At 43.8% G+C, this 12,677-nt stretch overlaps 2 protein-coding genes across 2 annotated transcripts in view; one reads left to right on the top strand and one right to left on the bottom strand.

Moving 5' to 3' along the window:
* Nucleotides 1-1,529: 1,529 nt before the first annotated feature.
* On the bottom strand, nt 1,530-6,780 carry elfn1a (extracellular leucine-rich repeat and fibronectin type III domain containing 1a). Its single transcript, XM_060038500.1, has one exon. The coding sequence runs from the start codon at nt 6,311-6,313 to the stop codon at nt 3,959-3,961; it is 2,355 nt and encodes a 784-aa protein (XP_059894483.1). The 5' UTR covers nt 6,314-6,780; the 3' UTR covers nt 1,530-3,958.
* Nucleotides 6,781-9,743: 2,963 nt separating this feature from the next.
* The window catches only part of psmg3 (proteasome (prosome, macropain) assembly chaperone 3), a 54,622-nt gene continuing 51,688 nt past the window's right edge, over nt 9,744-12,677 (top strand). Inside the window, exon 1 of the mRNA XM_060038556.1 lies at nt 9,744-9,754. The gene's annotated coding sequence lies outside the window, so the exon portion shown is untranslated. The remainder of the gene's footprint in view (nt 9,755-12,677) is intronic.

Here is a 12,677-nt window from a genome sequence, read left to right as displayed (position 1 = left end):
AGTGGTTCGCTCTCTAGCCCTCATGTTTCCCATTCATTAGCAGTTGCTGGTCAACTTGAGATGTTTGATCTGATTCGAGAGAAAATGTTATGAGTTTTTCAAAGATCTTTCTTCTTTTCCTCTTAAAGGGCATCAGCTTGCTGCATTCTAATGTTAAATGCATGCCCATGGACCACATTAGAGGACTTGGAATCCCCCAGGAAAAGTTTCCTGAAATAGGGTCCCCAAAAATCTACAAACGCCCGAAAGCTTAACATTCATAAGCATTTTAAACATTTTCAATATCTTGCACTCAAAAGCACCAATAGGTCACTAAAAATAAAAAGGTTAGTGGAACATAAGTTGCCCATTCCAAACATAAGTTGAATTGGCTCTAAAATATTTTCTTCATGCTAGCTAAATCCTACTGCCGTATGCTAAATAATGTATATGTATACGTGCTTCACATGTTGAATCTAATGGAAAACAAAGATGCACCTGCATGCGTCTGCCAGGCAACCATCAGACGGATCAGAGATAAAGAAACAGTGGTTTATTGCATAGAGGATTGAACTTCCATGAAGTAGGACAAAATTAGGACATACGGCAGTCTGTTTGCTGCTCTCATGGTAGAGTCTGTTTTGTCCGTATTACCTTTTTCCCATGCTTAAAGGCACCCAGTGCAACTTTATGTAAACATTCAATGAAAAATAAACATTCAATTTCTAGTCTTTTTTACACGTAGTAAGTTTCAATAACTCCATACCATTACATATCGACATTCAAGGAGCAAAGATGAGACGTCGTTGTGTGGTGAGAACTGATAGAAAATCGTAAACAACAACAATCGCCGGTGGGGAGAAGCCATTTTTCCATTGACTGGAAGCCTGCTTTATTTATTGTAGGTTACAAAAAATAAAGAAAATGGCGGCATTGTTGTTGTTATCGATTTTGTATCAGTTCTCACCACACAACGACGTCTCATCTTTGCTGCTTAAATGTCGGTATGTAATGGTATGGAGTTATTGAAACTTACTATGTGTAAAAAAGACTAGAAATTGAATGTTTATTTTTAAGCCTCGAAAGTTGCACTGGGTGCCTTTAAGTTGACTGGGCGTGTCTTCCAACACTTACATTTATACTATACATGTTCTTATATGGTGAAGGATTTCCAATTGTATCCATTCAGAATATATCACTACAATCCTGAGACTGAGTTTATTAACTGACTTTGCGACCTAAGTAGGATCTGGAAAATCTCAAAAGGTGTAAGTACGATGAATATACCTTTTGAGATTTTCCAGACATTACATTTGGTGGGTTTGGGTAAGGGCTAAACACTTCGATTTTTGTTGTTGTAATGTTTGAGATGCTATTGTCCATCATTTTTACTATCTTAATCTCTGAAAGTAATATCTGAAATAATCTTGTTGACAGAAAATAGCTGACACTTGGATATTATACGTTTTGGGGACTACTGCACTGGCTTTTTCAGTCAATCTGCTGTAATTGTGAGTTGGTACTAAGACTTAAGAGCCGTAATGACAATATTACATGGATGGATGCACCCTTATCTTTATTTCACAGTACTTTGTCTGAAAGCAGATAACATAGTATTGAGAAATAAAATAAATACATGAAAAAGAAAACCAACACAGTTTTGTGCTCTTGATTGTTTTTGATGCACTTGAACAACAGCCATTCATCTTCCAAATGTTCTCTTGGCAACTTTAGCTCTTCTTAATAGACATGGAAGTGCTACAGTTTGCAGTATAAAAACACAATGCTAACTGTAAAAATAACTCAAAATCTTGACAGTTCTGAGAATATACTGAAATGGGTTTATAAAAACAACAAATGAAGACCCAGTAAAACAGTATCAACATTGTAAGTAAAACAAAAAAAAGAAGGAAATTTTACACTTGTACACACATCGCAAAAAGTTTAAGGCGGTTGAAATATAAGGTCAGACAACCAAGTTAAATCTTTACCACAATACAAGGTGCTTACATTGCACATTCACGTCAGGCCGATCACATGACTCTCAGCACATTCATGAATAACAACTGCCTCAGTGCACAGTATATGCAAAACATATGCAACATGTTTACATTGCAATACATCTAAAATAAATCTCAAAGAGCAAACAAGGTCTATATTTCAGAAATTACATTTGGATTAACTCCCTCCTAAACCGTCAACTACAATATCCCTATTGTGTAGCATAGGACAACCTTGCTTTGCAGTATTATCTTGTGTACCGTCTCTTCTATGTTGTGGTCTTATGTTTGATGTTATCAATTTACATGAGAGGAGCATACAAGGCCACCAGACTTTAGTTTCTTCATCTAGTATAGCCATGAACATTTCACATGCACAGTTGATTGAAAGTTGCACTTAGACCGCTTGTAAATGTTGTCGTTAGCATTGATTTCTCATTCATGAATGTAGTAAAAATCCTGAGCCTGTTATGAACGAGCAATATAAACATCTTACAAAGAAAGTATAATTAAGTGTATTATGTATGTATTTACCCCAAAAACTGTATATGATATACAAATTCACAGCCAGTAAGTCAGAGGATAAGATTCACATTCTCAAATTTAACTATAGCAAGTTTATACTTATCTGGTAGCTTCATAATATACAAAAAGTTAGAACAACCTAGCCATAAAGAGAAAATGAAACATTTTTTACAAGCAACAAGGCCCATCTATCAAAATAGACTACACTTTTTTCTTTCATGGATTCAACATTAATCTTTACAATATAATACAATGGAAAATGAAATACCGGAGCGAACAAAAAAGTGTTTTTTAATAGCGTTGTCTTTGTTGAAAAGATCTGTAAAAGCTGCCATAGACAGAATGTTATTACATTCATCAATCGGGCTGTAGGACAGAAAGTTCTGCGCACCTATTGTAAACAACAGGTGAGATAATACTGGGTTGTTATTTCAAGAATAGTTTTAAATTCTATGTTCAAGTTATTAAACCATGATCTGGGTTAGGAATCTTCTTGAATACAAATCTATTGATGTTACAGTGAGGAAACAATATGGGAAAATTGTGAATATCTCCAATATATGGATTTGCTAAGGAGCAAGTGTGTGAATTTAATATGAATCTGTGTTGACGTCATTAAGACTATTAATACCATCTAGAAATATTGTAAACATCTGAGGTTCCTCTACAACTGGTGGTTCATGACGTCTTTGCCAGAGATGGTAGGTATAAGTGTAAAGTCTAACAGAGACACCATCTGAGTGCTGTGCACTTTTATTTGGGCAGTTGCAGACAATGGGACTGGCTTTCTTTAATGTGTGGGTGTGAACATTTATATGGTGAAAATAAATAGAAAAAAACAACGGGGTGTGATAGGTGATAAAGGGGTTACTTGAGTGGGGATGGTAACAGGCTTTCTGATAGGTTTAAAGTAAGACATGGCATCCTGGAGAGAGCCCTTCCTCTAATACCCCCAGCTCCACATTGGCATTATCTAAACAATTCTCTACAATGCTTCAATTCTTTTTTTTACAGCAAATACGGAAACCATTTCTGTACAATTTATATTATTGAAATATACTGTAGGAAGGTAGTAAATTAATGTTTCGTGGTTCACATAGTTTTTCCAAGAAAAATATTGACGTTTCAGTAGACACATATTCTTCATATAATATTCTCAAAAGTACACAACAGCAAATTCCACTGTCACAGGACTTGGGCATGCATTACCCAAAAACCTATAATCCATTGCAACAAATACGTTCTCAATTTGCAGTATATTTTATCCTTACTCAGTAAAAGGTTTCCCCCGTTAATGTTGTAATTAGTATGATAAGTCAAATATTAATCTTCCTCACAATCAAAATCGAATGTGATACACACAAATGAGTAGCAATATGGAAGTATCCGTTGAAATATTTGTCACACAAAGTCGTTATGCCTTTGTAAGCATCTGTGGTTTCCACTCAGAACAGTTACGACTTATGCTGAGCAGACACACCCTTCCAGTAGTCTAAAATATCATGTAAGTCCTCGTCTTTCGCAAACTGCACTTTCTTGCGCAGCGCATGCCCAGCGGCCATGTATTCGTCATCCTTATGCCGTTTCCCCCGGAGCTTAAACCGCTCCCAGATACTATGGGAAGGTTTGCAGTAGTACTCTGGACTGGAGGCGTAGCTCATGTTGTGGTACTGGGAGTTGAGCTGGGAGTAGGCTAAGTCTCTGGTGCGGGAGTGGGTGAGCGGATCCAGGATGGAGGACTTGTGGCCGTCGGGTCCCTCGAGTTCCTCGATCTGGGGATCGGGGTAGGAGTGGCGGTGGTCGCTGTACTGACGCATCTTCTCCGCCTCCGCCCTCAGGATGGCGGCGGCGGGCGTCACAGTGAGGATGGTCTCTCCCGTGGGGGAGTTCTTCTCTAGGTACTTTGACTCGGAGCGGTATGGCCTGGGGCTCCTCATAGGTCCGCCCGTGGCAGTGCTGGGCCTCTTTGGGGACACGTCGGAGGATCGGTGTCTCTGCAACGAGTGGTGGTAGCTGTCATTGTATGCTGGCGACAGAAGGCCCGATTTACTCTGGGGATGTTCTGACAATAGTACCAGCTGGGGTTCTGCATTAGACACCGCTCCGGAATGCATCCCCTGGAATGAGGTGGATTCTGACTTCAGAGCATCTATACAGTTGTTGATGATCTGATTTACTTTATCCACCTCCTTTGCAATGGTAGAAATCTCTGCAACAGAGCCTTGGCTGTTGCCGGGCATTCCCATATCGCATTCCCTGCATTCGTGGTGGTCCCCACCCCGCACCTCCATGTAATTCCCCTTGTTCATCTTAGGCATGTCACTTAGCTCCTGGAACTTGTATTGATCCATCTCATTTCCAGGCTGCATGTACTGCATTCGGCCCATGGGTTCTCCAGCCATCATCTGCTTCTGGGACATGCGTGGCATGGTTCCCCCTTCAAGGTCCTGTCCATACTTGAGTTCCATAAGGTTCTTCTTCAGACTCTCTGTCTTTTTGTGCTTGTCATCTAGTTGGCGCTTTTTCCTCAAGCAGTAATAGACCACCCCCAAGACAATGATCATGCTGAATAGGCATCCCAGAATGGTCATTATGTAGTGGGTCGCGGCCGCGTTGTTTTCTGCTCTGCCCTTCCCATGCCATGGGCCTGTAGTGATTTGCAGACAGGTGTGGTTAAATCTGAGAGAATTTCGTATAGAAGCGACGCAGTACATGTAGTCAGTGTGGGGTTTCAGGTTTTTGAGCTCAATGTCCTCCTTGATAACTTTCAGGTTTTGTATGTCGGTGAAGAAGCTGTTGTTGTACTGTACCAGGCTGTACATCTTCTTGTAGGGGTGAGGGATCTGCACACTGATGATGGCCCCTGTGTCAGACACCTGTTTCAGTTTCATCTTGGGCTTGACTTCCACTTCGTTGTTGTACGTCGTGGTGGTGATGATGTCATCCGGCTCTGTACCTGAGTAGCAGTCGTCCAGCAGACAGGGGGTGGTGTCAGGATGTGGGGTGGTGAGCTCCGGGGGAATGGGAATGTACGGGGTCACGTAGTCATCTGTACACACAGTGGTGAGCATGTAAAGAGCGTTCCTGTACGTATGGTCATTGGGAAGCGTGCTCAGAAGGCTGTAACCAGAGACACCTTGTGGGGAGTCGCACACCATCCTCTCATTGGTCCTGTTGGGGAAAATCGAGAGCCACTTGACGAAGCCGAGCAGCTCACAGGAACAGTTGAACGGGTTGGTGTACAGCTCACAGGTCGTGAGCTTACTCAGGTTGGCGAAGGTGGACCCGTCTAACTGCTGGATTCGGTTCATGGAGAGGTCAATGTTCTCAATGTTGGGGCATTCCCAAAAGGCATTGTGGGTCACAGTCTCAATCAGGTTAGCCTGGAGGTAGAGGTACTGCAGCTTGCCCAACCCCCGGAGGATCCCCTCTGTCAAGTTCCGCATCTTGTTGAAGCCTAGCTGGAGGACTTGTAGATTGAATTGGGCAGAAAAAGCCCCATCTTCTATGTAAGAGATATCATTCTTTGTCAGATTCAGGTAGGTCAAGTTGGCAAAGCGGCTCAGAGAAGAGTATTGGATGCTTTTGATTTTGTTTTCATTGAGACGAAGGTCAACGATGGTACTATTGATATGTTGGGGGATGGCCTCATAAGGGGGTTGATTTTGGCTACAAATCGCCAGCCACACGAAGCCCTTTTCGCCCTCAATTAACCAGCAGTCTCCATTGACTTTACTGATATGAGTCACATAAACAAGAGCCACAGACCAGAAGAAGGCACTGATCACCATGCTCACACTGCGGGCCATTGGTGCTTCTTTAAGAGATGCACAGTGGCCAAAATCGTATGAGAGGGCAAAGGGCAGTGAGGTCAATACAGTTGAACGGATGTGATTGAAGATTCAGCTGGATGTTAACCGGTGCTCAGTGCCAGAAACAACCCTAAAGTTGTTTTCCCATTCATTGAAGGATGGTTGCGTCCTCACGTACCGAACCTTTGCAGAAAAGTGGTGGGTGTTTCTCTTTACTAGGTGTTCCATTCAGGGAGTTTTGCCTGCAGTCAAATTCAGGGTGAAGGCTCGTCGAGATGAAGCTTCTCACAGGCTCAGATTGGTTTATGTTTCTGTTCTGAGGGGCGACCATCGTTAAATTGTCGCATCATGGTGTTTGAGCGCAGCTGTCTCCCCTCTCCTCGTCGGTCTCCTTTTCACAGCGGTACCCTAAAGGCAAGAGAGAAGAACGTGTTATTGACATTTTGTTTGCCATTGGAATCTTTAGTAGCAATTGCATATGCATTTCCTAGGTTGGCATATCAGTTGTTGGCTCTATCAATTGCCAATTAGCATTTGACAGGTTGAGTGAGGAAAAAAAGGTACCCATTTTCACACCTCTATACCGAATGGCGCCAAGCACGGCTGTTTGGAATCGGCATTAAATCGATTCAAGACATTTACGCATGCTTTTTTTCTCTTTATATTCTGATACGGCATAATTAAATTAAATCTTTATTGCTCTGATTTTCCACAGTGGATTACCCAATATTTAGAAGTAATGTTATGTAAAGTTAGATCAAACCTTTAATGGAGGCAACCCATGATTGCCAAAGTGCATGTTTGATCTTTAGCTTTCCAACAAACATAGGACGGATGGAATTTATATATTGTTTGTACTGTTGGTATGGGTGTGACAGCCAGACAGGGTGAGCAATATGCCTCTGCAAACTATAGGGACAGGCATGGTCCTTACTTGTCACATCTTCCCCTGCTATTTTTTTGAGTATTCTTTGTGTAGGGTGGCCTTTCAAACCAAAATCTTGAAGATTGGAAATAACTTACAGCTACATCTTTGGAACTGTGAGTCTTTGTGAATTGAGCACAGCCATACTGCTTTATCACATTTTGAAAGGCTTTGTATTTATATGGCTGTAATTATATATCGCAATCATGCAATATTTACACATTAATAATGCAATCATTATGTTATGAATGAAAGGTTTTCAATGATTGTGAATAACTTTTTTTGACAATTTATAGTCCGAGTAGACTTATAATGTCTTAAAAAATAAATTGAAAACTAATATCCACCCGCTAAATTATACTTAGCTTGGAGTGCTATAAATTAATTGCATTGCATGACTTACAGGCATACACAACTGTAACATTCACTGATTGGGGTGTGAAACGGGAATTATAGGCTTGCTTCACTGAATGCACAGAGGAGTTCATATGGAAATTGGGGATATGGGCAAGCGTCCTGGGAGGGTCTACAGGCTGGGCGGGCCTACCGGCTGGGCGGGCCTACCGGCTGGGCGGGCCTACCGGCTGGGCGGGCCTACAGGCTGGGCGGGCCTACCGGCTGGGCGGGCCTACCGGCTGGGCGGGCCTACCGGCTGGGTGGGCCTACAGGCTGGGCGGGCCTACCGGCTGGGCGGGCCTACCGGCTGGGCGGGCCTACCGGCTGGGCGGGCCTACAGGCTGGGCGGGCCTACCGGCTGGGGGCCCCGGTGCAGCACTGTGGACATTTTCGCCACAGTACACATGTCAAATCTGTGTCTCCAAGACTGTTAAACCACCATTACAGCACTAAATATTCTGCAGATGACCAGAGAATCCTAAGCTTCATAGAAAGGCTTAAAAAAGTCAATAATTAAAAGCCTAAAAAATTGAAGCTCGAAAGGCTTAAGACATTGATCGTAATATTTTTTTGTGAAATGTTGTTGAGCCAAGACTTTAAATTATTCAAGATTAAAATAATTTCCAAGGTGTTTTGCAGTAAAGGCCCACTGTGAGTAGTTAATAAAGTAGGATTTATAAGCAGTTATATTCGGCAGTGTGCTGGAATGACTTGTAATCAAAGAGGAGATTTTGTTACTGATTATACCCAGTGGTATTGCTGTGTGACCACTCGCTGCTCCCGGTAATGTCCCCATTCAGCTGCACCCACAAGTCAGGAAGCATTGCATTATGGGAGTGCACAGAGGGTGAGGTGTGTTTTTTTGATGAAGGAAATGTCCCTTGGATCCAGGAAAAAGCACAATCAAAACTGCAGGAACAAAATGCTTGTGACAGTTTATGGCAGCCATAATATACTTCAACCTGGCACCCTGCCAGCGCTCAGGGCTCAGGCTTTTTCCCTGCGGTTGGTTGACCTTTTGAAAAAGCAGTTTATCAAATTACGCAATTGCACGACTACCTGGTTGTCATAGTGGGATCTGAACACAGCAACACACGAGTGTAATAAAGTCTCAGGGATTTCAAGCTGGAAATAAAAAATTGATGGCCGTTGATAAACTGGTAACATTAAAGCAGTCCTAATGTCAGCTTGCTGTTGTCACAAAAGCAGTGGATTCATAAGTCTGCTTGGTGGCAGACAAGCTGTTTTGTAGGTTAGGAAATAAATACATTATTTAATTACCAATTGAATTGCAAACATTTTATTCCTTCCTTAATACCTCTGGCTGTTTAGCATTTTCTTTTTTTAATATTAAGATAAAATAAAGACATGACGCTTGAGGTAGAGAAAACAAAAGTAAAAGCAATAATACCATACGGAGGACATGGCTATAAAACTGCCAATGGCTGCCATTAGACACATCTCCTTCCATGACAACAAAAGAGCATTTGCAATGGAGGAATAATAATAAAAAAAAAAGATATGAGCTCTTCTAAATTCCCGGGGAGAAAAGCGGTTCCAAATCCAATGTTCCATGAAATGAATATGAAAAACCCAGCTCTCTGGAATATTGGCCAAAGCAAAAGACCCTCTTCGGCGGGGAAATGCTGTCCGTTTAATATCCCCCCCGGTCTCTGACCTTTACAGTAAATACCGCCTGGTGTGTACTCGGAACTCAACAGACCTCGGCTGGTCTTTGCGGTGGCGGCGTGGCGCGCTGGCATCACTTTAGCAGTTAACTGCAGGTTCTTCAGCAGTTTGGAGCCCAGAGCCCATAAGTGTCATCTCACGGTGAACGCGTGACGGGTTGTTTGTCCAGAGTGACTCACCCTGCCGAGCTTTAAACAGATCCCAGTGCTTCACCACTGAGACGCAACAAATGTATTCTTGTGAGTAGCTACCTTTCTTCATCATTTTTTTCCCTTCTTCTCGGGAGGGTAAACCCCAGCACACAGGGGGATTGTATTAATTACCATCAGATTTGCCTGGGAGCGCATTATTCCTCCCTAAAGTTGTTATCGTCAACCTGTTTTCCCTTCCCGTTCCCTTCCACAAGTTGGACGTCATGTTTTGGTTGCGACAACACAAAAAAACAGCCCTGAGCGACTCGCTATCGGAGACCAGGATAAACAAATTAAAAAGTAGGGGGGGGGGGAGGGAGGCGGATAAGGGGATTCAAACTGATTTTATACGGCGTATGTTTGATGCGAGAGCCCAGCGCATATATCCTCGCCTTGAACACCGAAGCCGACGATGGCGACAGCCAGACGGTGTTTGTTGTCTCTTAAAAGCTTAGGTCTGTTTGCCACCTCCGAGGCCCCTACCACTCTCCCTAATGGCTGCAATCTGTATGGCTGAGCGTTAGCCCTGAGTGCAGAAAGCACCCTGGGCGTCAGAGAGCCCCGTCCATTCTCCTATCACAAACAAACAGCCAGTCCACACGCTCCCTTTCTTCAATGTGAGCAGTATGTGCTGCGTAATGAAGGCTTTTTCTCTCCCTTTCATCCTCCTGTATACAACATTGTGTGTGCATGTGTGTGCATGTATGCGTGTGTGTGTGTGTGGGGGTGGCTGAGGGGGGGGGGGGGGGTGTTGGCTTGATTAAATTATATCTCTGCTGACGTTTCTTGTTTTCTCTTGCGGTAACGTGTACTCTTGTGTAATCTCTAAGAAGTCCGTAAATCAATAAAAAAAATGCTACAACGGCAACAACTTAGAGGGTATATCGGCCCTGATAATTATTTACCGGGGCGATAGGTTTCTGGTTACAATAGAAACAATTAAAATGAATAGAAAAAAGGGAAAAACATTGGACATAATTTGAACAACGTCGGGGGGGCAAAACTGAACTCAACCATTTTGAAAGAAACAAGTTCAAACTAGCTTGCACCGTGCGAGTGAGGGTGGAACCCATCGGACGCACGTAGCACTTAAAACATGCCCGTAAGCGTTCTTCATGATAAACTGCTATAGTGACTTCCGTCAAGTCAGACGAGCCTCTTCAATGACTGCCACTCCCCCACAAGTACGGGAGGGAAGGAGGCCTCGCTCGTCACCTCACATCACTTCAGCGGTGCCGTCTGTGAGACGCCATTACGCTCGCCGCTCCCTTGTGTCTGCCAAGACTGTTTAAGAACGATCAATGCGTGCAAAACCGACTCTAATCCAACCTCGACCGACGCGCCTCCAGTCTGTTCTTTCCTCGCCACATCCACAAAAGAGTTTCTTATCAAAGACACACTCACACACACACACACACACGCTCTGCGTTGAGGTCGCCTGTTCCCTATGTCCCCCGGTGTTCTCTGTCTCTTGCTTTGTGACAACGGTGAAGGCGCCCCACCCACCGCCCACCGTGCACACCACCGCTCGACCTCGGAGGGCCTCTGCTCACCCATACCAATGACTGCCCTTTATTTGACAACATTGGAAATGCATGCGCTTCTTGCCAGGAGAAGAAGAATGAAAAGGGGACAGGGGGGGGGGGGGGGGGGGGGGGGGAGAGAGACGGAAAGAAAGATGGGCAAACAGAATTGGCTGAATCAATTGGGTCGAAATGAAAGCTACTTCTCCCGAGGAAGGAAAACATGGCCTTCGTTGAAATGCTATGAATTGCTTTAGAGGTGGAGGGGGGAGGAGGGCGGGAGGAGATGGAGGAAGGAGGAGGTAGAGGGAGTTGGCGGAGGAGGAGGGAGAGGGAGGTAGAGTGGGGAGGAGGAGGAGGAGGAGGGAGAAGGAGCTGGAGGGAGACGGAGGTAGAGAAGAAGGAGGGATCAGGTGGAGGGAGGTGGTGGAGGAGGAGGGAGAAGGAGGAGGAGGGAGAAGGAGGTGGAGGAGGTGGAGGAGTGGTGGAGGGAGGAGGAGGTAGAGGAGGACGAGGAGGTAGAGGGGGGAAGAGGAGGAGGGACAAGGAGGTGGTGGAGGAAGTGGAGGGAGGAGAAGGAGGTGGAGGAGAAGGAGGGATATAGTGGAGGGAGGAGAAGGAGGTGGAGGAGAAGGAGGGATACAGTGGAGGGAGGTGGGAGGAGGAGGAGGAAAAAGGAGGTGAGGGGAGGAGGTGAAGAAGAAGGAGGTGGAGGGAGGAGGTGGAGACAGAGATGGTGGAGGAGAAAGAGATGGTGGGGGCATGGAGGAGAAGGAAGCATATGTTTGGGTTATGCAAAGAACAAAGGAAACACAGGGCAAGAATGATTATCTGTCGAACACTTGACACACACACACACACACACACACACACACACACACACACACACACACACACACACACACACACACACACACACACACACACACACACACACACACACACACACACACAAACACACATTGATAAACATTGTATTCAAACTTGACTTCCCAGGGACACAGCGCCCTATTGACTTCATTTACCAGACAAAGAATGGAATTCCCTTGCTGACAACTCCAGTTGGCTTCAGGGGAACGCACCTGCCGCGATTCAGAATTAAACGCAGCAAACACATCATAGATAGTAAGTCCTTCCCTCCATGCAGCATGATATGGAGTGTGAGCAATTTGTATAGATGTTTTACCAAGTGATTGTAAAAGGTCTATTATCTTTTACTGATTGATCGTAAAAGGTCTATTATAAGCCCCACTACTTACTTCTAACTAACCTCTTCTGTGAGTGTAGCAGTGTGCGAACTACACTGAAATGTAGAAGTGAGATGGCGCCATACAGGCACTTAAATATAAAACATTTTCTAACCATACACTATTCTTTCAAAATATCTCATAAAAGTTGCGTGACTGTCTCTCTATTTCTTATACGTCTGATAAGTTTAATACTAGGTCATCATTTCTAAAAGACCAATACTCCAATCAATACATTACAAACTCAATGCATTTTATATATATAATAAAGTTCACATTCATTATCACTGATCATTATATAGCTCCAGGGATTGATGGGATCGCACACGGCCGTTTCTAAAATTAGAGAATTATTTTGGAGGACTTCGCTACCGCTCGGTATGAAAGATA

Source organism: Gadus macrocephalus, chromosome 2 (genome assembly GCF_031168955.1).
Source record: "Gadus macrocephalus chromosome 2, ASM3116895v1".
In the NCBI taxonomy this organism is placed as follows: domain Eukaryota; kingdom Metazoa; phylum Chordata; class Actinopteri; order Gadiformes; family Gadidae; genus Gadus; species Gadus macrocephalus.
Note: the sequence above shows the minus strand (reverse complement) of the source record. Positions and strands in the feature narration are given on the sequence as shown.